The sequence below is a fragment of the Pleurotus ostreatus genome (genome assembly GCF_014466165.1).
Source record: "Pleurotus ostreatus strain PC9 chromosome Unknown scaffold_8, whole genome shotgun sequence".
NCBI classification, from domain to species: Eukaryota; Fungi; Basidiomycota; class Agaricomycetes; order Agaricales; family Pleurotaceae; genus Pleurotus; species Pleurotus ostreatus.
The window spans coordinates 55,062-82,751 of NW_023503163.1; the positions used below are offsets into that span (position 1 = coordinate 55,062).

The 27,690-nt window shown below is 51.2% G+C and overlaps 8 protein-coding genes across 8 annotated transcripts; 6 read left to right on the forward strand and 2 right to left on the reverse strand.

The window, feature by feature from the left end:
• Window positions 1-7,022: 7,022 nt before the first annotated feature.
• Window positions 7,023-7,414, forward strand: PC9H_010347 (uncharacterized protein; the record flags this gene model as incomplete). Its single annotated transcript, XM_036779841.1, has 2 exons — window positions 7,023-7,135; window positions 7,186-7,414. The coding sequence occupies 2 exons, from the start codon at window positions 7,023-7,025 to the stop codon at window positions 7,412-7,414; spliced, it is 342 nt and encodes a 113-aa protein (XP_036627224.1).
• Window positions 7,415-10,215: 2,801 nt separating this feature from the next.
• PC9H_010348 (uncharacterized protein) lies at window positions 10,216-11,277 on the forward strand (the record flags this gene model as incomplete). Its single annotated transcript, XM_036779842.1, has 4 exons — window positions 10,216-10,416; window positions 10,509-10,587; window positions 10,664-10,989; window positions 11,068-11,277. The coding sequence occupies 4 exons, from the start codon at window positions 10,216-10,218 to the stop codon at window positions 11,275-11,277; spliced, it is 816 nt and encodes a 271-aa protein (XP_036627225.1).
• A 2,184-nt stretch (window positions 11,278-13,461) lies between these two features.
• PC9H_010349 (uncharacterized protein) lies at window positions 13,462-14,075 on the reverse strand (the record flags this gene model as incomplete). Its single annotated transcript, XM_036779843.1, has 3 exons — window positions 13,462-13,685; window positions 13,803-13,874; window positions 13,961-14,075. The coding sequence occupies 3 exons, from the start codon at window positions 14,073-14,075 to the stop codon at window positions 13,462-13,464; spliced, it is 411 nt and encodes a 136-aa protein (XP_036627226.1).
• Window positions 14,076-14,828: 753 nt separating this feature from the next.
• On the forward strand, window positions 14,829-16,051 carry PC9H_010350 (uncharacterized protein; the record flags this gene model as incomplete). Its single annotated transcript, XM_036779844.1, has 4 exons — window positions 14,829-14,996; window positions 15,053-15,278; window positions 15,328-15,688; window positions 15,736-16,051. 4 exons carry the CDS (start codon window positions 14,829-14,831, stop codon window positions 16,049-16,051), a joined length of 1,071 nt encoding a protein of 356 aa, XP_036627227.1.
• A 1,145-nt stretch (window positions 16,052-17,196) lies between these two features.
• On the forward strand, window positions 17,197-18,350 carry TRP4 (anthranilate phosphoribosyltransferase; the record flags this gene model as incomplete). Its single annotated transcript, XM_036779845.1, has 2 exons — window positions 17,197-17,562; window positions 17,616-18,350. 2 exons carry the CDS (start codon window positions 17,197-17,199, stop codon window positions 18,348-18,350), a joined length of 1,101 nt encoding a protein of 366 aa, XP_036627228.1.
• An 880-nt stretch (window positions 18,351-19,230) lies between these two features.
• Window positions 19,231-21,081, reverse strand: SUB6_3 (subtilisin-like serine protease; the record flags this gene model as incomplete). The annotated part of the gene is made up of 14 exons (XM_036779846.1): window positions 19,231-19,359; window positions 19,415-19,627; window positions 19,687-19,713; window positions 19,769-19,883; window positions 19,941-19,961; window positions 20,022-20,062; window positions 20,112-20,148; window positions 20,197-20,232; window positions 20,284-20,333; window positions 20,390-20,406; window positions 20,440-20,466; window positions 20,518-20,645; window positions 20,698-20,806; window positions 20,865-21,081. 14 exons carry the CDS (start codon window positions 21,079-21,081, stop codon window positions 19,231-19,233), a joined length of 1,167 nt encoding a protein of 388 aa, XP_036627229.1.
• Window positions 21,082-22,072: 991 nt separating this feature from the next.
• On the forward strand, window positions 22,073-26,061 carry DIS3 (exosome catalytic subunit dis3; the record flags this gene model as incomplete). The annotated part of the gene is made up of 17 exons (XM_036779847.1): window positions 22,073-22,169; window positions 22,228-22,418; window positions 22,471-22,631; window positions 22,681-22,736; window positions 22,790-23,112; window positions 23,160-23,249; window positions 23,312-23,462; window positions 23,524-23,713; window positions 23,770-24,230; window positions 24,278-24,346; window positions 24,397-24,575; window positions 24,629-24,735; window positions 24,785-25,054; window positions 25,115-25,238; window positions 25,295-25,463; window positions 25,527-25,791; window positions 25,842-26,061. The coding sequence occupies 17 exons, from the start codon at window positions 22,073-22,075 to the stop codon at window positions 26,059-26,061; spliced, it is 3,123 nt and encodes a 1,040-aa protein (XP_036627230.1).
• Window positions 26,062-26,326: 265 nt separating this feature from the next.
• Window positions 26,327-27,594, forward strand: PC9H_010354 (uncharacterized protein; the record flags this gene model as incomplete). The annotated part of the gene is made up of 3 exons (XM_036779848.1): window positions 26,327-26,495; window positions 26,555-26,991; window positions 27,049-27,594. 3 exons carry the CDS (start codon window positions 26,327-26,329, stop codon window positions 27,592-27,594), a joined length of 1,152 nt encoding a protein of 383 aa, XP_036627231.1.
• Window positions 27,595-27,690: the final 96 nt, after the last annotated feature.

A 27,690-nucleotide genomic window follows, 5' to 3' on the forward strand; every position in this document is an offset into this window, starting at 1 on the left:
GTTACAATTTTCCGCCTCACCTGAGATATCTCCCCGAAAATATATACCTAGTAGGCATCATCCCCGGCCCAACTAAACCTGACACCACCCATATCAATCCATATATTCAGCTTGTGGTCGACGAGTTCAAACCGTTTTGGAACCCTGGCGTCTCTTTTTCGCGGACGAGGTGTTCGCCCAATGGGCGACATTATCTTGCGTTGCTCATTCCCCTCATATGTGATATGCTTGCAGCTCGGCAGATCGCAGGGAAACCCGCCGCCATGGCCCATAACCTCTGCACTATCTGTGATATCGATCACGATGACATGGATATTCTTGATCCATCGAAATGGCCGCTGAAAGATCGACGACAAGTACTCTTTTTTGCCAACCTTTGGAAAAATGCACGATGTACGGCTCATCAAAGCCAAATTTTCGATGCATATGGCCAGCGTTGGTCCCCCCTTTTCGATCTTCCTTATTGGGATCCCATTCGATTCATCGTCATCGACACCATGCACACGCTTGATATCAACCTCCTCAAGGGCCACCTCCGCGATATGTTCCGAATCGACCTCAAGCATCCGGGGGGAGACGGCGCATCTCACACCGCGATTGTCAATGACAAAATGACCATCCCAAAAACCTACGTCGCCAAATTACCTGCCTGCAATAAATTGATCGCGGACAATCCTCAAGACCTCCTCTACAAACTACTAGAATTTCACCGCGCTATTCTCTATGTGGTATGCGTAGAGAATACCATCCTGGGCGACACTCATACTGAAGTAATCGGGACTCGGTGGATCTTAGCGCGAAATATAGTTCGATGGGTCAGTAGATACATTCCCAGCGCAACACTGTGCAACTGACATGTCGTCTCAGCGAGCGGACGTGTTGCACTCTTCTGTTCACAGATTCTTGCAAAAGCAAGTCCCAATTCAAGCTGTCACCACCGATGAACCCTTAAATATGTGGCTATCCAACTCAGATGACGAAGACCTGCCGCCAAACGAAATTGGCCCCATGCCTGTGGAAGGCGTAATCAGAGTTGAAACCCCCGATCCTGGTCAAATGGTAGACGAGATACTGGGTGCTGAAAATGTAGAACCATCGAACCCGTCGCTCACACAAGATACAAAGCTCCATAGCTCCATACGGAAGATTTTGACATACCTGGCCTCAGATGCGAGTGGTCCATCCCGCGAGCATGTCTCCCAACGATCGACTATTGACGTCCTCCGCCGTATTTGCCACTTGATTGATATCGATCCTTCTTCTGTACCTTCCATTGGGCGTAATGTGAAACTGCCTTTGGTAGATGCTATCATCGAGAAGGGATTTAAGTTTCCCCGCTTAATATGATTTCAATCTAACGTATCCCGACAGGCCGTTACGGATGAAACCGTAATACCTCACCTTGCTTCCCTACTTCCTGAAAGGGACGCAAAGAGAACATCGGTATTAGGCATCGATATCATGAAAGAGATTTGGCAAGATATGGAGCGCACAATGCTTCCTACTTGGGTTTCTCGTGTCCCCCGTGATTGGACCTCGCTGACAGACTTGAACGCAAGCCAAACCCGCATGCTCTGCACAGTCCATCTACCCATTACCTTGATCCGTATGTGGCACGCCTCCGAGGGTCGAATGAGAGAAATATTGGCAAACTTCATGGACCTCGTTACGGCGGTCATAACAGCCAATATGCGAACGACTTCAAAGGAACAGATTGCTACCTATGACTTCCACATTACGCGTTACATGCAACAAGCCCACCAACTCTACCCAGATGTGTCCATCAAACCCATTCATCACGCTGCCCTTCATGTCGGGAGGATGCTAGAGGACTTTGGGCCTGTCCACTCACACAGCTCTCCATATTACGAGCGCTATATCAATTTTCTTCATCGCATGAACACAAACCGAAAGCCAGGTGAGTTACCCATGTCAACAGCGTAAATAGGCCCAGCTAATCTCATCCACAGGTGGCCAGCTAGAGTCGACGATGATGATGACGTCCGCACGTAATGCCAATCTCTCTGCCCTTTTGGCAGATGATACCGCTCTACGCAATAAAGTATCTGGAATTGTCGACATTCTGGCCAAGTTCAGCCGAGAGGACACATGGCGTCTTGCTCGTTTCGGCGAGTTTGAGCCTAGTTCAGAGATTAAATTAGGTCTCGAGGTAGAACTCACACGTTTGGACGACTGTTACTATCAAAAGCTATGCAGTCAGCTCTCGGCCACTGTGTTAGTCGACCGCAATCCTTCATTCTATGACGAAATTCTGCTTCATGGCATATCATACGGTTGTGCTGGTACCTCCAAAATCCGAAATAGTCTGGTCGTCTTTCATCCTGCAGCAACCACTGTCGATGCAGACACACCTATACTCGCTGGTGTCGTAGAAAGGGTATTTCAGTACACCACGCCGCTGTTCACCGGTATCTTCTTGGGTATTCGGTCCTTCCAACCAGTCGATTCGGCCCTTGACCCATACAGACAATATGGATTCGCTGGAGGTTTCCTGTGCTTCCGGAATGTTAATGATTACCATGTCATCCCGCCACCGGCCATTGTCTCGCATTGTGCTTTGACAAGTATGGGAGCGGAGACTGGTCAAGAGCTTGTCCATGCCTTGCCACTGAATCGGGTATGTGATGTATCGCGCCTCTCTCTTTTTGTTGCTAACCTTTCGACCTGTATATAGCTGAGGCAATCGTCTGAGTTTTCCTAATTTCCGCACCCTTCGACGCCTTGGTAATCGCTTTCGTCTCCAAGCAAGGCAAGACATAAACCTCTGCCCCACTTCGAACCATCACGCACGAATTGTGACATAAGCTGGGGCTCACGGGGAGAGCGCAGGGATAGCATATCATCGATCATCATCACCTTCGTTCTATTCGAAGTTTGGTACCTTCCAACACAGTCTGAGCTCCAATCTCTAGCCACAAACGTGGTGGTAAATACCTTAATCGTAAATGATAGCGGCGGTCCCCACGCAGCTTATCAGTAAAATATCTGAATGCAGTCGCCTCATCGATTGTCGCTCAAGATGCCCAAACATTCGAGCACGATCTACTTAATGTAGATTCGCTAATACTCCCGATTCACACCTCGCCTTTACCTGGTCTGGAAACAATTCAGGACAGATCTTGTCAGGATTATATAAATGTAGTCCGTCAACACTCCCTTCTCCACTAGCTATAGTGTTCTCAAGGAATGTTGCATATCTCCCCTCGTGCGTTGGCATTTTAGGCTCGCTCTATAGAGAAACTGAAGACTCTCTCTCTGCCAGGTCGTTCGTGCAAGCGATGCAAGCGATATCAACAGATCATCAAGCGACGCCGCCGAAAGGATAGGCGAGGTATGTCGCTGCGTAGTGGTTCTCAATGCCATCGCTGTCGCTGATGTGGTAGCTTGCAGTGTCCCTCGTCGATGAAGGTGATTTCTTAGATTTGGGTTTACTATATTTTCACGCCCATTCTCAATCCACCTATCTCGCAGACCACATGATGATGGTGGTGGTTGATGACGCCTTCGACACCCCCACCATCAAGTACCTCATTCGCTGCGTAGAAGAGGGCTTGCTTGAAGTGCAAACAAAGTCGTTCGCGCTCTCCAGCCGGCTGGAGACCGAGGCGCCCACAACTCTGGAAATGGTGAACTCACATTTACTCTGAGACTTCTAAGGAAATGCGGTTGTCTTTGTCAACCTTGGCATTGGTACTCGACGCATTGCAGCCGTTAGATAGCTTTTGAAATTTCCCGTATTTCACCCCCGTCACATGTGTATAGTTCAACTCTTATCGATACATTCCATCACCGCCAGGTTTTCATTGATGGTACGCCTGCAGGGCTTTCAACCTCAAGGACATCACGATGATTTATGGTACACCTGCAGGGCTTACAACCTCAAGGACATCATGATGTGTACGTACCACAGTGATAATACTCGCAAGCATTCTCGGTGCTTTGGATTATCTTCCTTACATTCATCTTTCCCCCGCAATCTGTGTTTGCCATGTTGCTCCCGCCTAAAGCCTACAAGGGTCTTAGTGATCATCGCAACCGTTGCATCGCTGTCAAGTGTCGATGTAAGCTCTAAACACTGTGCTTGTGGGTTTAGCTCATTCATATATTAGGTGCCGATTCAAAGAGACTGAAGAAGGCGCGGCTCGCGATACACGTACACGCCCTCCGGAAACTTCAACCCATCATCTGCGGCATGAGTACATCCATGTTCTATATGAGCATTGACACGATCGTTCAGAACGCATCTATCGGGTTGCCCCGGGGTTCAAGCCACACTCTGACGACTCTTGAGACATTGAGCGATCCCGTGCGTGTATCTGTTCCTAGCGAGTGTCACTCATAATCAATCATGGAGACAGCCGCCTGTTGTTAACTTAGAATATGTCAAGATGGCGGCCATTGCTGCCGTTCAAGTCTTAGTGTCGGAACGCGACTCAGATGACATTGTACAGTGGATACACCACATACTTGGCGAAGGAAGATTATTTCCTCCCTATATGTTCCGCGAGGTGGACCAAGCCTATCGTCGAAGGAAGGTGCGTAAATTCTCATTTTGCGAAAGGAGTGACTACGTACTGATGAGTAGCCGGTCCTCAGGGATTCCTTCAGTCGCCCATGATATTAGCGACATACTCAGCCTATATATCACAACGTCCATATGACTGCCTACCGCTCTATATGGAAGAGCAAGATCGGGGGGAACTGATTACATCTGTCTACGCGGTAGGTCTCGATGGCCTTATGAGATAAACTGGCAACTGATATCAGTTATACTAGGTGCATTCGGCCCTCAGCCTGTACTCGCAAGGTCGCAAAGGGGATGAAGGGACCTATTTCCCTCGAAATTGGGGAAACTGTTCCAACCGCCGAAAACTCTGGATCGCTTCTCTCGTCGAGTTGCTCACTCCAGTTGACTTTGAGCATATTGTTGACTCAGCCCGGATGATCAACATCGTACCCATCTCACCCATTCCAGTGGAATCATACGACGCAGCTGGGGATTTGGCTATCTTCTCACAGGACCTGCTCGTTACGGGTAAAGAAGTCGATGCTGCGGGTGCCAGTGGCCACTTTATGGGTGAAGACAGAGACAAAGACGAGTCATGTGTATCTGACGACGCCTATGACCGTTTCGGCAATCAAAAACCGCAGAATGCGTATAGTCAAGACCTGCCAGATGGTTGGAAGCATCTCGCTATTGGCAGGTACGAAGATCTCTGGGATGAATGGAAATATCTTGGGTAGTACCATTAGTAAATAATGCCACGTTATGGGATCCTTTACCAATGTATCTTGATACCGAATTATTTGAATCATACACGACGGCTCTTGCATTACAAGGTCTCCAAGGAAGTCCGTTCGTAAACGTTCCTGGACATACATTGCCAAAGATGGTAGTCCATGTGCATGCTACCAAAAGCAGTAATGCAGCCAGAGCAAGCGCTCAAGCGCAGTTGATCAGTCGCAGTTTCGAAATTTGGCGAGTGCCGCATGGGGTGATGTCGACAACCTTGCCATCGAGACTGGTTGAACTCGGGGGGTCTCGCTATCGAGGTCAGTTCACGCTCTGAATACGTGTTGTGCTGACTGCGTTGGTGTTGATTTGACTAATTAGGATACTATCCATGTCCTCTGATGGCATCTTATCTGTGCTGAAGGTACCGGTGCAAGCGAGCACCTAATGGCGCGCTTCGACGAGCCACGACAATCACGAAGACGGGGCTATGATTTGGACGACTCTCGCACCACGAAGGATCCCCAATCGTTACAAAATGGGCTACATCCTTCCCCACATCCTCCTCCTCTCTCCACGCCGCTCTCCACGCCTTCCATCTCTAGCCGCCATCGATATCCCCGCACCTACTGATGGGTGAATGCGTGCAGGAGAAGCAGACGCGGGTGAGAACGACGAACGGGGAGGAGTACGCGTGTCAGTTAGTAAATGAACAATACCGCAAAGACGATGACGACTAGCCTTATCGCAATATATTACCTCGCGAGCACGATTGCATACGCCGAAGCTAACGTTTACGTAGATGCGAACACGGCGCCGCTGGGTTCTGGAACGAAGGAAAGGAAATCAGCAAGGGGAGTAGATCGCAAACGAAATGAAACGCCTATGTAACCGTGGATGCGAACGAGAACGACGACGATAACTCGACGACGACGACGATAACTCGACGACGACGACGATAACTCGACGACGACGACGATAACTCGACGACGACGACGATAACTCGACGACGACGACGACGAGGTGGAGGAGGAGGAGGAGAGGTGGTGAGGAGATGGATAACACGATCCGAAACCACGAAACCACGAAACCACGAAACCACGAAACCACGAAACCAACGAAACCACAAGACCTCGATGGAGAGACTAGAAGCAAACGACGATATAACGGGTGGACAGGTGAACGACAAATGATTGAGGACGAATGGTAAACGGTACGAGGACCGACGAACCAGCGCGGATAGAAAGAAACCAACGAGAAGAAACTCGACGCCCAACGAAGGGAATACGCACCGATGAACGAGAACGCGCATCATCGCGATCACCACCACATCACCACCGTCGTCGTGTTCGTGTTCCTTTCGATACACCCCCAGTCGAGTTGCACGAACGTTAACGTTGAGCGTTGTGGCGATTGGCGAGTCGAACACGGCGACTGGAATGCGAGTGCGAGACCATGAAGACGACGAGGATTACGGATACGCGGATAGAGTGTAGGGAGAGAAGAGAGAGGAAGAGGAACATAAAGAGAGAGGGACGTACGGATAGTGAAGTGCGCATAATCAGGACGTTGACGCCGTAAGCAGTCCCGCCAACTTTGGCGCGAGAGTTCGACGCCGTAAGCAGTCCCGCCAGCTTTGGCGCGCGAGTTCGACGCCGTCATCGTGCCCACCTCTCACCACCATCATCATCAGTACAAAGTAAGTGGTGCACCACTCTCAACCTCATTTTCTAACACATTTCAACCCAGCATCTCAAAAAAAACAAACATGCGAGCTTGGTATTCGCCTAACACTCCACGCCCTGTCGCCTGGCTGGCCTTTGTAGAGGTCCTGGTACGCAATTTCGGCGTCCTTCGCCCTATGGACAACGTTGTCATCGTGTAAGTGTTCTGTATTCTTTTCTACTACGCTAACGCACACCAATTTGTAGCGACGCTTCCGTGACGCCTGCAGGCGCATTATCGTCATCTATCCACGTTTTTCGCGGCCAAAACGGCGGCGATTGGATTCTAACCATCACGATCGACGACGACGACGACAATCTGGTATCCCGACGCGGGTTTGGGCACCAGGTAGTGCCGTTCAACCCGCAGGATTACATGGAAATTGATCCTTTCCATGTATTGATCGCGTACACCATTTGTCTTTTTTTCTTGTAGCACTTGGCTTGCAGCTATAAATTCATCATACAACCTATGTACATTATTGTGAATACATTCTAGTATATTTTCAACGTAAGATCTCCTATGATACTTAGAATACTGCCTTCGTCGATATGCGGGAGATATCGTAGTTTACATCCTAAATACACGCTATCAGGGATACGTTAACTATATCGGGAATGATATTTAGAATATCATCAGGTTATCTCCGACAGATAAAGGGCTCATGATAATCTGAATACTAACTGTGGTGATTTTTAGAATAACATCTTCAAGATCATCATGTTATTTTTGTAGGTGGAAGGCTGGTATTAATCTCATTTATTCCCCCATAATACCAGTGCCAATACTTGAGAAATATTTAAATTACAACTTGGATTGATATGATAATATATATTTTGAACAATAAACTGAATTACTCTACAGTATCTACGGTGGGAATAAGCAGAAGTGTGTTGTTTTACCCTCACAGTACCATCTCCGTATCACTCGTGCTTTTATGGGCATTTGCCCGCAGTGGTAGACATCAGCAGGGAGATAGAAGACGATACAGATGGAAAGCCTGCCCTGCACGGAGGCTCGAACGATCGACTCCCTGCCACAGTTTGATATCTCATTCATGCGTGGCTTTCATCTTCGACTTCTTTTCGTTCAGGACACCCCATTCAATACTATTTACTTCTTACTTACTTGATGTCGCTGTAGATACCTAATTTCTTGTACTTGCTGAATATCAAACAAAGAATGTAACATGCTCCATCGCAAAGGAATTCCACGAGCGGGCGGGGGACGATCACTGACTCGCAAGGCGTTTGGGGTCTGGGGCATAGGACAAAGATGACTCTTACCAACTTCCCCCGCGATACTCGCTGTAAGGCTCCGCTCTCTGATTCATGCAATCCGTCGTTGCTGAAACTGGAGCTGCTTCATATCATTTCGAATCCGCTGTGGCTTGACCATCTATCACCTATGAGGTATTAAATGAATGGATCGTATACTAGAGAACTTACGGCCGTTTCTAGAGATATATCAAGGAGTGGGGTATCATTTGATCCCTTCCTTCAATGTCCATAGGGAGATCGCCGTGCTCTAGCTCTAGTCGAGGGCTATGGCTATCATCAAGCCAGACATCGCGACGCAGACGGGGAACGATGATGATGGGAAGGAGGGCTCCCTGGTACGTCTAGCGTTGGGAAAATATGTACGGGATTAAGCGTGCATGTGTTCCGCACGAATATACGGCTTCGTTTCGATGTCCAGTGTTGACGATGGACGTCGTATAACTCGATAGAGTCCGCCATGGGCCTGAGCGGAAGTGGGTATGGGCGAAGGGGGGTCGCATACGGGGCTTGATTTATTTACTTCGACCGTGTGCCACAATTCGCTAGCGTGATCAGCGGGGACTCAGAGAAACAGACCCATATGTGTGATCATCAATAGTACCATGGGTACTCCATTTTGTCTCCTGAATCTGATAATGATGCCGTCACGTCAGAATTCAACCAGAGCGCGCGGTGGAAGTTCTTGTGATTGTGATTGGAACATATACAGGCCCGATGTGCTGTTGAAGTAATGGCAGACGTACATGTCAAAATGGTGGCTCTAACACAGGATATGTCAGTCAAATGACGCCCATTATGAATGCGACGTCCAAGGCAGCACCAAACCACCGTAGGTCTACATGTAACAGGCGTCAGGACAACATGATACAGCACGTCTTACCCTGGGAACACTGCACCTTCAATGAATATACATCAGGAATGGTTCCTATCTGAACGCGAGATGGCCGGAGGATTTGATAATCGACCTTACCTTGCGCAATGAAGAGTTGGTCGGAAGAGCAAGCTGAGGTTGCCCGGTGTGGCATGGGGGAAGGCATCAGATAACGAAGTACTCGCTCAGCTGATTATCCGACAGCAGCGGTGATGAGTTGTTGGATCAATCATCAACACGTCTCCAGGTACGCTAACTTGGAAGTCGCATCGCGTCGACGAACTGCTAGTACTCTGTGGTCCAGCTCCGAGTCGCTCTCGTTGTAGAGCACCGAGAGTCGTCAGGCTGAAAGACAGGTTTGTACGGCAAGGTACTCTCGTAAGCCAGAAGCCTCAAGGCCTCAAGTCGGAAGGAATGTAGACGAAGAAGTTGCGAAGAAGGAAAGAAGGATCAGAGTTTGGGCGCTTAGATTCAACTCTCATGACAGGACAACTGTGAGACAAAAAATTCGCCGTCGCCATTGGCCATAACTGACGAGAAAGTAAGTACTTCGCAGGAGATAGCATCAAACCGGTAAACTGCCAATGTGGCTGAAAGTTCTTCATCAGCGCCGAAAATTAAAGATGCCTTCCTACGTTTTCACGAGGGATAAATTGGGTAAATTGGGTACTCTCCACGAATGCTCTTATACTAGCCATGCGCATGGTTGTGGGACGGCCTGAGGCTTCCCCCCATTTACTATGTCCGAGCAGGTATCGTTCAATCAAGTGTTCCTGCTCGCTGTCTGGCTAGAGGTCCGTGCACAGAATTACAGTCATTGCCGTGGTCTGATTGGTTCCATGTAGTCTCTTGCATATGGTCAGACCTCCAAATGAACGTCTGACCGTTGGATCACCAGCGATTAGACGTCTTAAGCTTCACATCCTAGCACCTAACTCGTAAAAACAGGGTTCTTTCTCTGTCTCTTCTGCGGAACACTATTGTTCACCTTTGGGAGCGGGCACCGCAGCGACATCCATGGCAAGGTGTGTACGACGTGTATTCGCCCTGGCTAGTCCCCGTTGAACCATGGACCCTCGAAGGTTATGTTCGGGTTCTCTTGGGTCATGTTCTTCATATCGACATGGCACTTCGCCATGAACGGATATCACGTATTCTACGGCTTCGTCAACCATGTTGGAGATGAGGGTGGTGCGATTGGGTATATAAACAACCTGAGGCGCTGGGACGATGTCGTGACAAACACTCTATATGCAACGCAAGAGATCTTGGGCGGCGCGGCAGCGGTAAGTACACAATGTTTGATCTTCCACACCTGTGTGGTGCAGGTCGTTCTCTCTTGTGATGTTGCCGTACTCAATTGTCTCTGTTTTCTCAGATATATAGGTGCTTTATCCTGTGGAATAAAGACTGGCGAGTAATCGCGCTCCCGCTGATGCTCCTGACCGCTAGCATTGGTAGGTGCCCACCGCCCAGTGGCGCTCCAAGCCATCTCCGTCCCGCTGAGTTCTAACGACGCCTCACCCTCCTTAGTCTCAGGATATACCGTCTGCGCTCTATTCGCGCAAATCGACCCGACGCTCTACGTTTTTGAAAGCCATCTCCAGTCATGGATAAAGGCGTTCTACTCAATCGCCGTCGTCCAAAACATCATCACCACCGGCCTTATGGCATTCCGCATCTACCGAACATCGTCAAAATCAGCGAAATACCGAACCGAAAGCGCCTTGATACCAATTTTGCGCATACTCATCGAATCGGCGGCCCTGCAGCTTGTCGTAGAAATCGTGCTGCTCGCGCTGTACTCCAGCAACAACAGCGCCCAACGTATACCGCAGCTGCTGATCGCACCGATAGTGGTGAGTCGTCTTTTCCAAGCTTAACCTTCGAGGGGCGTTTTGGACAGAATGGTTCTGACGGGCGGCTGCGGATTCCAGGGGATTACATTCAACGCGATAAGCATACGGATTAAGCTTCGCGCGATTGGCAACAGCCACAACTCGTCTTCTCAACCAGGATCGCCCGTCGTTCAGACCATTGGGAGTCTCCCTATGAAGCGTATCAAAATTGATATCACTACCCAAGTGGAGGATGATGCAGATGCAGATTCAGCCGCGAAGGAGAGTCTGCATGGGTCACCAGTTTAGGATACTAGCCCCTCAGTTCTGCTCCCAGCTCGCAACATCCCCCATTCACTCCAGACGTTCATTAGTCAAATTTGTACCAGTACATCCCCATATCCAAAGGCTCACAATCGTACTATATCTTTCTTACACCTGAGAGAGCCTGGGATCGCGGATAATGCGTTCGCGGGTTTGATGTCCAATCCATCGCTGGGTACAAGGGCTTGTCATTGTTTCGAAGCCCTACGGGGCACTTGGACGATCGCGGTGTACGTATAGTTTTGGAAGCTGGCGACAATCGTGGATTATGTAGTTCCCTCTCTCGCTTTCGCTTCTCCCGCACCTATATCTATCTCCGTGATGGTGTCTACCGTGATCCGTTTCATGGGCATACTTCCAATCGTCTGCACGGGATCAACCTGCGAGTGGGTAGTGGAATCCCTGATCATACGAAGCTTTATACGAACAGCTATGGCATTGAACGTTATACCCTCCAAAGCCCCAGCAAAAGCGCCTCATCGAGCGGTAACTGAGAAGGCATTCGATCGAGTGGAACCAGGAGGATTCAGGAATTTGAGTCTGCTGCCTATACGAAGGGTATAAAGGGCGTAACCACCCAACAGCAGCCATAGCCTCGATGGCGTTTGGGCGCGATTTGCTCCTCATTCGCGACGCTGTCGGAAGGCTTTATGGTTGATGAAGGTGCACAAGATGTGGTGCTTGCCAAATTGGAGTACAGCGCCGTGCGTTTATTTCAGCGCTTCGGCAAGAACGGGCTTTGCTGTTCTCAAGATGAACGTTGAACTCTTATGCCCGGATGACTGCTGTGCGTCGTATGCAGCCGATGTTTTTGGCAGACGTAGAATGAATACCGCCAGATATCGGCGCACTTGTTACCCCAGAATTTGAAAATTGCCCGACGCCTGAGGAAATCTTTCATCAAGTGTCGACGACTACTGATGGCTGTGAAACATATAGAAAATAATGTTTTGGATGAGCTCGTCCCCCTTTTCGTAACCCCATAATGGTGGACGAAAATGGTGAACAAACACATCCAAGGAGCTTTGCGTGTTCATATCTGATATCAAAATCTTGTCCACGGAGGCGTTGATCTGTACGACTTCTTCCACGGCTGTCTACATTCGTATTAACCCAGTCAAGAAGATTTATACCTGGAAAGAAAGGCATACTGCGTAGTGCGTCGGGGACCGGGATCTGAGAATGAAGGAAGACAGTGTCGTCAATATGAACTTTTCCTATCCCGCAGTATCGCCGCTCATGAGATAAGCTTTTGGGAGGTGCTTGGATTTACCAGAACAGCGCACAACTAAACTAAATACATCAGTGTTCGATGAAGGGCGAGTCAGTTTTTGTGTGTCGGTGACTGCGCCAAACGCGCGTACCGAACGTGATAACGGCGGTAGGGATTCCACTGCGCCACAGAATAAGGCGAGAGCACCCATGCTTTCCGCGACTTTACCCTCGAGATTGCCAACTCGGCACCATACTCCGAATCCTGCACAAGATCAGCATCAGCGAACTGTAACGCGGAGGCGTTGATGCACACCCACTCTAGCAGAGGGATCGATTCCCATGGAATATATTCGTGGGGGTCCAGTAACTTCTTGATAGTGGCGGTATTCTCATCTGCGCCACCGACAACGGACGTGTCTCTTCAACCCAAAGTCTTCAAGCGCGAGCGTTTCCCGGTTACTTGGGTGCCTAAGGGAGGCATCTCCAGCTTGCCAAGTTGTTCGTATGGTGATGCCTCGCGGCGAAACATAGCCGAGTAAACGACCATCGGTAGACAGAATTGTCAAAGTGATGTGAGCCACGTTTCGGCGCTAAGATTAACGTAAGCGCTCGCACGTGAAGCAGAGAAATCCGAACTTTACACACCGACGCAGTTCACCCGTGTAGCCGAGCCTATCAAAAACCATCAGGTACCGGATACACGCAAGCTGCGAGCTGGTCGCGAGGGACTTTCTTCAGCCACCAAATCCGACACCCCCGCACGCGATACTCGAAGAATCCGCTTGGATTTTCTGGAACGGACTAATAAGATATAACTACGTCTAAGTTATTGTAGAGTACGAACGGCGAAGGGAGGTCAGGCCACTGAGCTGCGGAGAAAGGACGTCAAGTCAGCAGGGAAATAAAGGAGATGTCACGGACGAGACTCGCTCAATGACCGTCTGGGGACTGGGACTAACGGCGCGGGGCCAACGTCGACATCTTCAAGCCTTCCGACAGCTCTTGCTTCCATTCCAGGCGCTTGATGGCCTCCGCGTAATCCACCCACTCTCTTCTCCGTTCCCTGGCCTCCAGCCAATCAGAGTCAAGCGTCGACACATCCAACTCGTAGAAGTGATAGGTCGCCGACGGCGAGTATATTGTCTTGACGAAGCGCGTTATTTCGCCACGGGCCCCGGCTTCGTGAATCAGAATGCCGGTGATGCGTAAAGACCAGGACGGTTTGCAAAAGGGAGGCGCAAAGAGGACGAGAGATCAGGAGGTGAGGAGACGGAGAGAGGGACAAAGGGTGAGACCTTCTTCCAAGGCTTCCCGTAACGCAGCAGCCTCCAATACACCATCCGACGGCTCCCACCCGCCTTTTGGTACTGAATGCAAGATAGGCGTTGAAAAATGATAAAAACCACGTCGTTGAGTACTCGGCGCAGACGACGAGGTGAAAACCGCTACTCACGGACCCAATTATTTGGCCGTTTTCTGCTGGTGACCACAAGGACCTTGCCCGCCGACCTTGCGATGGGGATGGCGCAGCAGACGATGCGTGGCGTGGCGCGCCCTTTGGTGTTCATTCCGCTGCTCGTATCCGACGATGGTGGGGAGTGCCGAAGCGCCGGGCTCAACAATTGGCCCAAGGCAACGTCTTGCAGTCGCAAAGCGTGAATGATTCACTTTCACGCACGTTCTTCGGCTATTGGCCTCCGCTAGGGTCTCAGGGGGCTGGACTAGGGGCCACGCGCGAGAACTCACAGTACAGAAATTGTTCTTCAAGATCGCGTCACGAAAGGAGTTTGACACCTACGTTAAACCATCGAAAAAAATTGTTTCTGTTACTCCGTACAATTGCAATGATAATTTGACTTGCGACAAATTTCACCCCTCCGTCGCGATTCCCACCTGGCGCTTCGAAGGTCAGCTACAAAATAAGTTCCTGTGAATAAAACACGAATATCCACCAGCACGAGCGTAGCTCTATGCTTGTGAACCAATGCACGCTTCTTTTACGGCATCCTCGAGGAAGAAACGTTCCTCGTAACAAAGGTCTAGGCGGGTGGCAACTCTCACGAAGAGTTGAGTAGCCGGCAAGAGCGGCTTAGTTCCCTCGAACGGGTCACTGCGGTAGAATATCTAAAACAAGTATACTGCCATTACAGTAAGTGGAACATGGAGTTCAGATGAGGACGTACCGAGGCTAGAATAGCTACAAAATTCGGAGCTCATCTGGCACCGTCACCCCTATAATGAGCTCAGGAGATAACCGCACGTGATACGGCGCGTCGCGATCAGATTCAGTTGATTTGTTCCAGTCATTGTCCTCCGCCATTATGTCGACTTTCAGACCGGAAGATATCGAGGCCCTTGCGGCTCAATTCGCAGCGGCGTCTTCTCAGCTCAACATTGTCAAGAGCGTCGAACAATTCAACTCGCCCGAAGACGAATCCGCAGATGCAAAAGACCCAGCACTCGTCGCGTCAGATCTAGCCGCGCAGACGGTAAGATGCTGTTGCACTAAGCCACGTACGATTATGCTCATTAATGAACCCAATAGGCCTTTCTTCGCAAGTTAAAGTTCGCGTATCTGGAGCAGAACGCGAAGGACAAGTATGTGAAGACCATCGTGAGCGACATCGACGATGCGCCCATCGTAACCGCCGATGACAACAAAGCGCTATTTGCTTCCAACGAGAAGATGAAACACCAACTGAAATCCGCGAAGGAGAGTCTCTACCAGACGCAGAAGAACATCCGGGAGCTGGCACCCACCGTTGAGCAAGGTGAGCCCAACTTGTGATCGTTCCTGCTCACTTCTCATGTCTTGTGCAGAATACGACAAGGCTCAGAACTTGACTATGCGCGCTTCCGCGCTATCGCAGAAAATCATCGACGCTCGGCTCGATCTGATCCGCCTCCGTCAAACCCACCCCCACCCGCGCCTCACCATCCCCCTCGCAGACCAGAAACTCGTCGATCAAGTGGCTGAGATGCAAACCCTCAACGACGAACTCGAGGAGGCCCAGCGCCAGATGCACAAGGTCAAAGAGCGAATCAGAGCCGGCACGAGCGAGGCTGAGAGGCTGCGGATGGAGAGGGCCGAGACGGAGCACGCGGTGCGGAAGATCAAGGACAGAGCTGCCGCGGATGCGCAGAATGAGCGTTTGTTGGTGTCGCTGTATGATTGGTACGTGTTAACACCTTCCATCACGAAACTGTCTATTAATCGGGCGTGAGTAGGTACACGTCTTCACTGGCGCTCCACCGCTCCATCCACGGCCTCGTCGCCGCTGAGAGCATCTCCGATAACGAGCTCCGGCTCCAATATCGCATTGACTCATCTCCCCCGTTCGATCTCACCATCGGATTGATTTTCGAACCAACGACGCGTAAACTTGCCTCGGTTGCAGTGTCCACTCATCCAGAGGACGCGTTGGAGGGACTTGGGTTTCCTGAGAACGCGATGGACGAGATTATTGGCGTAAACGTGCAACGGAACGACCCCCACAACGTCGTCTCCGCGATTGTGGCCCGTGTACGAGGAGGGCAGCAGTAGCCGGTGTCTATCGTTCGCTACAATCGGAGACTCGTTGCACTCCTGCTCGCTCTTACGTACACCGCCGCCCGTTTGACCACTGAACCACTCCGTCAACTCGACTTTTGGGTTAATGGTCGACGGCAACACGCGGCAGCGCTCTCTCTGGCTACTCTTTCGATACAATCGACGAGTCCTGAACTCGGAGTCCTTTCTCCGTGTAGACCGGCGACTCTATCGAAGCGTAGCGCAATCGCCGCTGATGTACGAACATCCCTTGAGTCAAGATCACTGCACCGATCCTTGTCTTGTCTTCAAGCGAGCTATACCGCTCTGCCGCTTGTCCTTACGTATCTAGATATTCGTATGGAACTCGCTTTGCCTCCCAAGACGTGAAACGTCCCGAGTACTTGTACTCGTGATGAGTCAGTTAACTCGGGTCCTGCCAGTTATGTACCCATAATCGAGCCACTATCCTAATATATGCACCGTTGTTCATTCCCCTTCTTCACGTACACGATTCAATTATAGAATTTATCTACATCTCCGGACTGCTAGGAACATATACTCTGGATCATAGCCGACTCGCCAGGGTATGAGCCTCCTCTTTAACGGTGCCTCTCTTCAATTGCGCCACGAGCACGGATCAGAGGCATAGCCGTTGTCTGAGGTCTCCTCATGTCTCGGTTCAGCAAGCTCATGACGTTCATCAATACATCAATCAAGCCCGAGGTCCCTGTTCGTCGGGAGCTTTGAAGCTAAGCTATAAATTCAGTGTACTAGGGTAAATATCCAACTCACTCACCCACAACGATGGATATGCACAAAGTCGACCGCTGGATGTACGATGTCAGGCGCGCTAAAGTGAGTGCGGATAATGTTCGGCTATGTTTTCAGTTGTTGACCGGTGGCCAACGCATCTCGACTCCCACATTGATCCTATCTCCCCGCCACGAACAACCTTCTTCCGGCCACCCAATATCGCCCTCCATACAAGATGGGAATATTTGACATGCCTGCGACCATACACGATACCAAAAGCAGCTCCCCGTATACACAGGAAGGTAGGTGTGTGATTGAAATCATTCTATTCCAGTGCTGCCCCTCTAATAAAGTGCAGGCCTCATTCTGCGTATTTGCCTTATCCAACACGCAGCTGAACTCCCATGGACTCCGCCCCGGCAGCTTCCTTCAAACCGCTGCTGAACAAGCTGGTGCAGACGCCAGAGTATTTTAGCGCGGATGATCTGCGGAAGGCGCTCGACCTCCTCTTCACCCCCGACGCTCTGCACCCAGCCCAAATCGGTGCCTTTCTGACAGCGTTACACGTCAACCGTGTTGAAAGGAGACCAGAGTCCCTCGCTGCAGCTGCCCAAGTTCTCCGCGATCGCGCCTTAAAGGCCGCCGTCCAAGACGCGGAGGGCGACTTCGTGGTGGATATCGTGGGTACTGGCGGCGATGGGTACAACCTGTTCAATGTCAGCACCACAGCGGGCATCGTGGCTGCTGGCGCGGGGGCTCGGGTGATCAAGGTACGCGCTTTGCTGATTCGAATTTCCGATCCCTTATCTTATCTTTCTTTCAGCATGGCAGCCGGGCTTCTACTTCATCGTCCGGTTCTGCAGATTTGCTGGAGGCCCTCGATTGTCTCTTCGTGGCCCCAACGCCCGGGACTCCCATGCCCATCCCGCGCGTCCCTTTCACCTTCATTCTCGCTCCCCATTATCACCCTGCCCTCGCCTCCATCGCGCCGTACCGCAAGGCCCTACCCTTCCGCACCATGTTCAACGTCCTCGGCCCCCTCATCAACCCCGCCCGCCCCCGGGGAATGGTCCTCGGCGTCGCCGAGAAAGAAATCGGCGCCACATTTGCGCAATCTCTCCGAGACGGCGGCGTCGAGCGTGCGCTCGTGGTGTGTGGGTACGAAGGTCTCGATGAGATCAGCTGCGCCGGCCCCACATGGGCCTGGGAACTCATAGACGGCCAGGTAACCGAGAAAACGCTCACGCCCGAGGACTTCGGGCTGAAGAGACACCCGCTATCAACAGTCGCGGGAGGCGGCCCAGACGAGAATGCGGCCACTTTCAAGAAGTTGCTGAACGCCGGCGATGAAGTTCCATCGGAGTTGGTCCCTCTGCTGGAGTGGGTATGCATGAACGCGTCTGCGTTACTGTTCGTTGCTGGTCTTGCGCAGGATCTGAAGCATGGTACTGAACTGGCAATGACGAGTATAAAGTCGGGGAAAGCATGGGAGGCTCTCGCCTTATTCCGCGATGCAGGCAAAGCCCTACCGCCGTTACCAACATCAGACGTTTGGTAAGCCTATTCTATCATACTCTGCACAGAGACTGACTCACACCTTCGCGCAGACTTGAAGAAAATTCGAACACTGATGTATATAGTTTAGTCGTCCACTATCCTGGTAGATCCAAGAATCAATCAAAACCTCACTGGAGGCGTTCACATGAGCGGCGATACTGCGGAATAGGAAAGGTTAATATTGACGGGGCTGTCTTCATTCCCAGATCCCACTCCTCGATGCGTCCAGCTTTCGTCCCCAATTGTACACTGGGGTGAAACAACCTGGCTGAGGAGATAGTTGAAGAAGACACACTAGTCAGCGACTTAACGGACAAGGCTCTAATATCAGATAGGAACGTCAAAATCTTCTAAAACCTGACTCACTCCCTACCGTCGGTGCGACCTGGGGTGGTACACACACCGCTACATTTAATGCGGTTTTACTACAGTGTGCAGGCCATTTGTGGGAGGGTGTCCAATATGGGTCTTGGTGGAAGAGCCTATCTAGTCAGTGGCTTACGAGTTCTTCACCCAGTGTACAGCGGGGTGAATGGTTGCGTGCACGGATATTCAATGTTGGTGTCTTGAATCTTGATTATTTGTAGACCCACATCGGCTCGCGAAGTACCGGCCTCAAAGTTCTGTCAAACACATTGAAATTTGTCTACGCAGAGATACACAGGACCTCGCGTATGTCGACTACACTTGAAATGCGAAATATGTACAATTTGGGCATGGGCATGGGCATCAAGCCTCTGCGCTGCGCTTAGATATTCGGACGGGGATGTTCAAAGGACGGCGGAGGCAGCGATGCCGTTCTGGGCAATTCTATTCGCGGTGCCGGAAGCTGCAAGACACGGCGTGAGTTTCATCTTAGTGCAACACATGGATGATGGTGACTACTCACGGATGCCGGTGAGGGCGTCTTTGGAAGACAATTCCACGACCAAAGCTTCGATCTCAGCGGGGGTCTTGTTTCCGTGGACACTGATCAGATACGCGACCAAGCCGGCGACGTGAGGTGTGGCCTTCACAAGCATCAATACAGGTCTCTGCAGGCGAAGAATTGGGGTATAGGCTCACCATGCTGGTGCCGGAGATCTTGTTGGTAGCGTCGTCGCTGCCGATCCACGAGCTGATGACGTCTTGGCCGGGTGCGAAGACGTCGACGACGGCGCCGTAGTTAGAGAAGGAGGCGCGGGCGTCGGCGATGTTGGAAGCACCGACGGTGATAGCGGAGGGTGCGCGAGCAGGGGAGGTGTTAGCAGCATCGGTGTTGGAGTTACCAGCGGCGATCTAGGTATATCAAATGATCAATCAAAGAAAGCCTCCTTCTGAACGAGATGTCAACGTACGACGACGTGGACGCCGCCGGCTGTGAGCTATTGAAGAATGGCTCGTAAGCCAACAGGATACTGCCTGGATGGTAGGACGTACAGTTGCCACGGCGTTGTCTAGAGGAGTAGACCTGCCACCACCCAGACTCATGCTCACGATGGTTGGGCGGCCGGAGGCCTGGTAGGAGTCGAGGACATAGTTGAGGCCAGATACGCTATGCCGCATGGGATGAGAATCGCGGCCGACAGTGCGAATCATTCGGGCAACGTACATATCAGCAACACTTCCACTTCTATATTATCATTGCACTGAAATCAGTGATTTTATTAGCTGTGAGCGCAGCGATACGAACCCTCCATCACTGAGAACTTTGACGGCGATGATGTTGGCAGCCTACATCACGTTGAGTGTTTATACGGCCCCATTGGAGAGATGGACTAACCTTGGCGACGCCGTAGGTAGACCCGGCGACAGTACCGCTATCGGGGCATCAATGCCTGACCGCAATGCGCAGGAGGAGTACTCACGCGCAGTGTGTGCCATGGCCATGACCGTCGGCATCCCTTGATGCAGGAGGTAAGGAGGGGAATGCATATGCTCCTCGTTGTACTCACTTGTACGAACCGAAGGTGGCACCCCATCGGGCACGACCTCCGAATTGTGTCTATTGAAAATCGCATCAACAAACCCTTCCAAGTCCCCAGAATGACACCAACTCACATGATTGGTGAAGACACCTGCACGAAAAAGTGCACTTTAGTCTCATTTACCGAAGTCTTGGAAGATCTTACCGGTGTCTATTTATCGAGGTTAGTCGGCTAACACCGAGGCCAAAGTGAAATACGCACCAACAACGTAGACGTCAACGCCCTCACCTGCAGGTGGCGCATAGGTGTACGTAAAATTGAGACCTGCCGCGGGTCCCTCAACGGTAGTCGGAGAGCTAATTCGGGCAAGGCCCCAGGGTGCATCGGTTCTATCCCATTGTGCGTTAGCCTGCGGGCGTAATAAGAGCTGATTGGGCGTACTGGGTGACGACGTCTGAGTCCTGGAAAATGTGCATGATGCCATCCTCTGAGATAGACTCAACGAGGGGAGAGGCGCGTAAAAATTTCAACGCTCTGTCGGAGAACTTTCCTGTTCAAAGACCAGCGTCAGCACCGTATACCGGGAACTGGGACACAAAATTGCAGACCAGCAAAGCCGTTCAAGGCAGCATCCCACTGGTGAGTGGCCTTCTCGCCGAGCGACTTGAGGATATTGTTCTTCGCGACGCCAGGCTTCAGCTTGATGATGTAGCTTCCGTGGTTGCGTTCGCCAGCGAATGACTCGACGCTCTTAAGCGTAGTCGGGACGGCCAAGATCGGCGCGCAAAGCACGAAGAAGGTGAGCACGCTGGAGAGCAAACGCATTGTGGCAAGAAGAAGGCGAAGTTGCGATTGAAGTGAAGAGGCTGTTGCTGAACACTGAAGAAAAAAAGGGGATTTCGGGGGCTATTTAAACAAAGGCATTGCGAGTGTGGGCTTCTGAGCCAAGTGATGGAGCATGCGGGGGCGAGGGGCTAGGAATACTTTCACCGCTGTGATAGGAAGAACTTGAGAACTGGAAGTATGCTCAGCATCCGGGGGCGAAGAGAAGCAGGTGGTACGTTGGTCTGCGAACTTCATGAGGCCTGTGGCGAAGAGAGCAAGCAGACAGGTGGACATCGCGTTTGACAGGGTCTCTAGAGCAATATAAGGGATGGATGTCGCAAATATAAGCTTGCAGGCAGATCTCAGGTATGGTTCCTTGGGAAGCCTCTTTTGAGAAGCGGTCTTCTAGTAGCAATACCGTGTGGAAGTTCGCTGATAGCGACCCGCACAGTCAAGAAACTTGCGTCAGGCCTGTACGGGGATAACATAGCGTCAGGATATAGTAAGTATTTTGATCGAAGACAACACGCGTGCAACATATCAGGATTCAGGACACATGGCTGGTCTGACGACTGCTTCGATGCCAAAATGGCTACAAGATCGTTAATCCTCCAGGCATGCCACAAGGCTCAGTGTTTATGATAGCCTCACCGAAACGCTGCAGTACACTTTGAAGTGCTTGAAGATGCCATCGTCGCTGCCTCTGTGGCACTAGGCTGGGGGATCAAATGCATCCCAACGTTTCGTGCAACATCGAAGGACCCTTCGGAGCATCGGAATTACCATTGAAAATGGAGAGGACGCAGCACTTTGCTTCAGATGCATATTTGGGGCAAATATGATGGTTTGTTGCGATAAGGAATGCAAGTTCATCGCTGGAAGCCATGCGGAGAGGCCAAACCCCCTGAAGACAACTGTGAATCATGTGATCAATAACTGACCAATCGTATCAGTTCCGCTTGTTCTCTGTCTTTTGCCGCTTGCGATTAGAATGCCCGAGATCACAATTCGAAAGCGACCCCAGGCAGAGGCAGTCATCACCCAGCGCAAATTCTTCAGGAAGACCGCGAGGGGGAAAGTTATCAAAGGTGAACGAAATGCGTTTTAGCTAGTTTACAAGATACTGACGGTTGTTACAATCAATAGTTCTCCGGGAGCGTTATTTGCGCACCGATGTGAGCTGCGGAGTGCAGCACTGCTCGGCATGCTCGCAGCTAGACCATTTCTCTGAAGGTTCATCTACGTCCGCGGAACTTCCACAATTCGGCGACAAATCTCACTCATCTTACCCCGATGGCCATTTCGTGCTGCCCGACACGAATATCTTCCTGGCTCAGGTGGGTGACCGCATTACATGACTTGCGTGCACTCCCGCTTATGTTCTTTCAGATGGATCTACTCGAATCCTCCTTGTTTCGTGCTCCGATCATCGTTTTACAGACTGTGATGGAAGAAATTCGACATCGATCACTCCCTCTGTTCAATCGGTTGAAGTCCTTGATCCATGGCGACGAAAAGAAGATATGGGTTTTCTACAACGAGTTCAGATCGTGAGCTCGCTCACCTTGACTCTTCTTTGCCGTCTTGACATCGGAGTAGCGAAACGGCTGTCGTCAGAGAGGAGGAAGAGACGCCGAATGATCGAAACGATAGAGGTACGTTCTTCGAGTTGGCCAAGGGCTTGCAACGCGGCTCACCGATGTCAAAGGAATTAGGAAGGCGACATCATGGTATAACGAGCACATACAAACTCATTGCCGCGCTACCACTTCGACACGTTCAAAGTCTCGCAGCAGCCCGCCAGCGCCGACGGTAGTCCTCATTACCAACGATGTGGCCAATCGGCGCAAGGCGGAGAAGGAGAAGACCCCTTGCTCCTCTCTTCGCCGGTATATCGAGGGCGCGAAAGACGCGACGCAGCTTATGGATCTTCTAGCAGCCACCGGGGTTGACGAAGACGATGAAGGGAAGGAGGATAGAGAGATCCAACCAACTGAGGCCGAAGCGGCTAGAAAAGAGGTCTATGAGGAAGTGCGTGCGTTCTTTTGCTGGTGGGATCCTGTCTGACGATCATCTAGCACCTCCCTGCTTCTATTCTCCTCGCCGGCATTAAAGCCAAAACTCTTCATCAAGGCCATTTCAACGCTAACCAGTATAATTATCTCGAGGTTGGTAATTGTCAATCACCTACGGAGACTACAGCCGCTTGCTCACTACCTTACCCACATAGAGCACCGTATCAGTCCCGGCATTCCAAAAGCCAGTGCTAATCATCGGGAGGATGAATATGAACCGAGCCGTGCAGGGTGATATGGTGTGCATCGAAGTGTTTCCCGAGAGCGAATGGAGAGCGCCAGGAGACGAGGTTGTTGAAAGGGATGGTACGTATCCACCCCTCACAGTCGGAACCCTTTTCTGGAGGTGACGCTGACTTTCTTTTAGCCACCTTGAAAGACGACGACGCGGGGGATGAAGAGGACGAAGAAGGCGAAGAGATGGAAGACGATGTCATAGAGAGGGAGCGGCGGAAATCGAGGCTCGAGGCAAAGCAGGAGGAGGAACGCCTCAAAAGACAGCAAGAGAGGCAGCCAACCGGCAGAGTCATCGGTATCATCAAGCGGAACTGGCGTCCGTACGTATCCTCTCACCTCTGTGTGGACCTATCATCTAACATCTCCTCCGCGCCAGTGTCGTGTGTCACATCGACCCCATCACCCTTCCTCCGGCCTTGGCGTCTGGAACGTCCACCTCGCGCGGCCTGACACCCCTCCTCGCCATCCCCGCATCCCCACTCCTCCCCCGCATCCGCATCCGTACGCGCCAAGCCCCCTCCCTCATCGGCCAGAAGCTCCTCGTCGCCATCGACACCTGGCCCATCAACAAGCGCAACCCCGAAGGCCACCTCGTTCGCCGGCTCGGCGCCGTCGGTGATAAAGACACGGAGCAGGAGAGTCTGATGCTGGAGTTCGGAGTGGTTTATGCGCCGTTCGGAAAGAGGGTCATGGAGTGCTTGCCGGAAGAGGATGATAAGTGGGTCGTGCCGCCGAAACCTAGGCCGGACCACGGTGATGTTGATGTGAAGGCGAAGACTATATGGAGAGACAGGGAAGATCTGAGGGACATGATCATTTGCAGCATCGATCCTCCTGGTACGTTTCCTCTCTTTGCCTTCTGCTGCCACCCATCCGCCCCTTAGGTTGCCAGGATATCGACGATGCTCTTCATGCGCGACATCTTCCGAATGGCAACATCGAGGCTGGCGTTCGTACGTACCCGCCTTTCTTGCTTGCTTTTCCAACTCTGACTATGGAGCAGATATTGCCGATGTATCTAACTTCGTTCTCCCTGATACACCCATGGATACCGAGGCGGCATCGAGGGGTACCACCGTCTACCTCGTCGACAAGCGAGTGGACATGTTGCCTGCCCTTTTGGGCACCAACCTATGCTCCCTACGCCCACACGTCGAAAGGCTGGCTTTCTCGGCGATCTGGGTAAGCCTTTGCGCGAGTAGTCTACTCCCCTGTTGACCCATTGATATCTGTAGGAATTGACCCCGGACGCCGATATCGTGAACGTCAGGTTCACGAAGTCAGTCATCGCGTCCAAGGCTGCCTTCACATACGAAGAGGCGCAGATCAGGAAAGACGACCCGTCAGTTAGCTTGCACTGTCCATTGCCCATGTAGACTTACATTTCACAGACATCTCCAAGACGAGCTCACGACTGGCATCCGCCTACTCAATTCACTAGCGATCAAGCTAAAGGCGAAGAGGATGGCCGCAGGCGCTTTGAACCTCGCCTCCCCAGAGGTGAAGATCCACCTCGACAGCGCCGAATCTTCCGACCCCATCGACGTGGAACAAAAAGAGCTGAGAGAAACGAATAGCTTGGTCGAGGAGTTTATGTTACTCGCTAATGTCAGTGTGGCGCAGAAAATACAGGAAACTTTCCCCCAGACAGCCGTCCTACGGTAGGTCAAACTTCTAGCTTCTCTTTTATGTATTTATTCTGACGTTGTTGTTGGGTGAAGGCGGCACATGCCTCCACCTAAGGGGAACTTCGAGAAGCTCCAGGATATCCTCATGAAGCGCAAGGGTCTGAGTCTCGATGTCTCAAGTTCCGGTTCTCTCGCGGCGTCGTTGGATCTTTGTCTCGTCAGTACTCTGCGTCCCGTAGTGCTCTGACAAACCCACTGAACGTGTCTGCCTAGGATCCATCTGAACCTGCTTTCAACACTCTAGTGCGCATCATGGCGACTCGATGCATGCTGTCTGCGGAATACTTCTGCTCGGGCAGCGTGAGTAGAGATACCTTTGGTCACTACGGTCTCGCAAGTCCCATCTACACTCACTTCACCAGTCCTATCCGTCGTTATGCCGGTATGTTCGACCTTGCTTTGTCGCAATACTGCTCACATATACTTACATGTCCGTTATTACTAGATGTTCTCGCGCATCGTCAATTGGCTGCAGCGATCGGCTACACCACGCTCCACCCATCACTGCATTCCGCTCAAAATGTCGACAGAATACTAGATGTAGTAAACCGAAGGCATCGCATGGCGCAGATGGCCAGTCGGGCTAGTGTCGAGTTCTATGTCGGTCTCGCGTTGAAACAGCGAGGTGAAGCCCCCGACGAAGCGGGCGTTCAGGAAGAAGCATTTGTGATAAGAACGTTCAGGAATGGCGTCGGCGTCTTCGTCAACAAGTATGGTATCTCCTTTGACTGCGGGGTGTTTCTGACTCGTGCTCCCTCAGGCTGGGTATCGAAGGCATCGTCATGTTCAAACGCGACGCTACAAATTTTGATGCGGACAATTACACGATATCAATACCGGATTCACGAGGAACGGGGAACGTTGATATAGGCGTCTTTGATAAAGTAACCGTTCGCATAGAGGTAGAGAAAGACAAAAACACGCAGCGAGGGAAAGTGAAGATGACTCTAGTTCGTCCCGTGGATTCGAGTGCCTTGTAGGATGCATAGTTTGAAGGTTCTTTTGTGTTCCACCACACCGCTGTTCCCTGTCATGAGAATTTGAGTCTTTATTATTGTCCCCGGCGTTTCGATTCAGAGGATTACTGTTTGTTCATCTATATATGCAGGGGACTACAGATCGAGAGCACTATTCCGCCGGCGCTCTGGCGCGCCCACACTGTCGATAATGGACTTAGGTAACCTTACCACAGTGGATCAGATATAAGCTTTGTTATACACTTCGACGCTTACTCCGCCATCCTCCATGCCGATACAGTACCATCTTCTGTCAGGTTTGGCACCTTGCTGCTGGACGATCAAACATCGCAAGGTAGAGGCAGTGGTTGAAGAAGGAGACATTCAAATCAGCGACTGCAAATACCTCTCATCCTACAATTGGCTCCATGATCAAGGATCGACTATCATCATCCCAGGTGTGGACCACATCCTATCTCATATGTTCCCCGGCGCTAAGCATTACCCACTTTGCCAGGGTCCCCTAACGTCCTCCAGGACATCAACTCTATCACCCCAGGATCTATACAATTGATAGCTGATGGCGAGGGGCCCAGCCAAGGGTCAGGACGGAATGAGATGTTTTCGCCTCATATGTTGCCGCTCTTTGTTGCCGTGAATCTTGCTAGAATTCGCGGGTCTCAGATCTATGAGGAGCCGTTCGACTGGACATCGTTCCACTTCATCACCGATCGCTCTCTCCTTCGGCGACTGCATAGTTGGGCATGCACCAAGAAAGGCCCACCTTTCAGGATCGATATGCAACGTCTAGGATCGGAGACCATCGTTCTTAGCAGGTATGAGATGAACAACACCCACTACCCCCGATCGTTTGGATCCAGCTTCGAAGACATGTTTACAAGGCCGGCGGAAGGCTGTGAGAATACAACAACCCACCACCGAATCGTTTCATATGTGAGTGTGTCGTTGCCGGAGATATATAGTCAAGCTGACATAGTCTCACCCTAATAGGACATGGCGGGGTTGAAGATGGTAGTCCGTTTCGAGGTGGATGCTTACCTGCAAGATCCCGACGCCACCAAGCCTGATGCCAAGAGCGACTGTACTGCAGCACCAGAAGAGCTTCGACTATCTGGTTATGATCTGAAGATCAGATCCGGCGGCTCTTGGGAAGTACCCCAGTCATCCCTCGTGGAGCTCAAAACCACCAAAGCGTTGAACTATCCGAAATGGAAGAAGGATTACCCTCAGCTATTCCTCTCCCAGACCCCGCATAGCTACCGCGCTTTCCACGACAACGGAACAATCACAGAAGTTCAGCATGACACCTTGGATTCACTAGTGGCGCGAGGCATTCATAGGAGGAATGCAGAGGCTTTACAAAAGCTTCCGAAGTTGCTAAAGTTGATAAGGGGAGAAGTCATTAAACGAGGGGACCGAGGAAGACATATGAGCTTGGTATGTCAAGGCGGTGACCTAGGGCTGCACTACAGAATGTCGGGTGCTTTGATACCAGAAAGTGTTATGACAGCCACAAATAACTTATTCGAGGTATAGCATCATAATCAATTTTTTGTCTGAACCACGGAGCTACTCATAACATTTGCTTATTTAAATAATATATGGGGGACGTTTAAGCCTCATGCTAAGGCA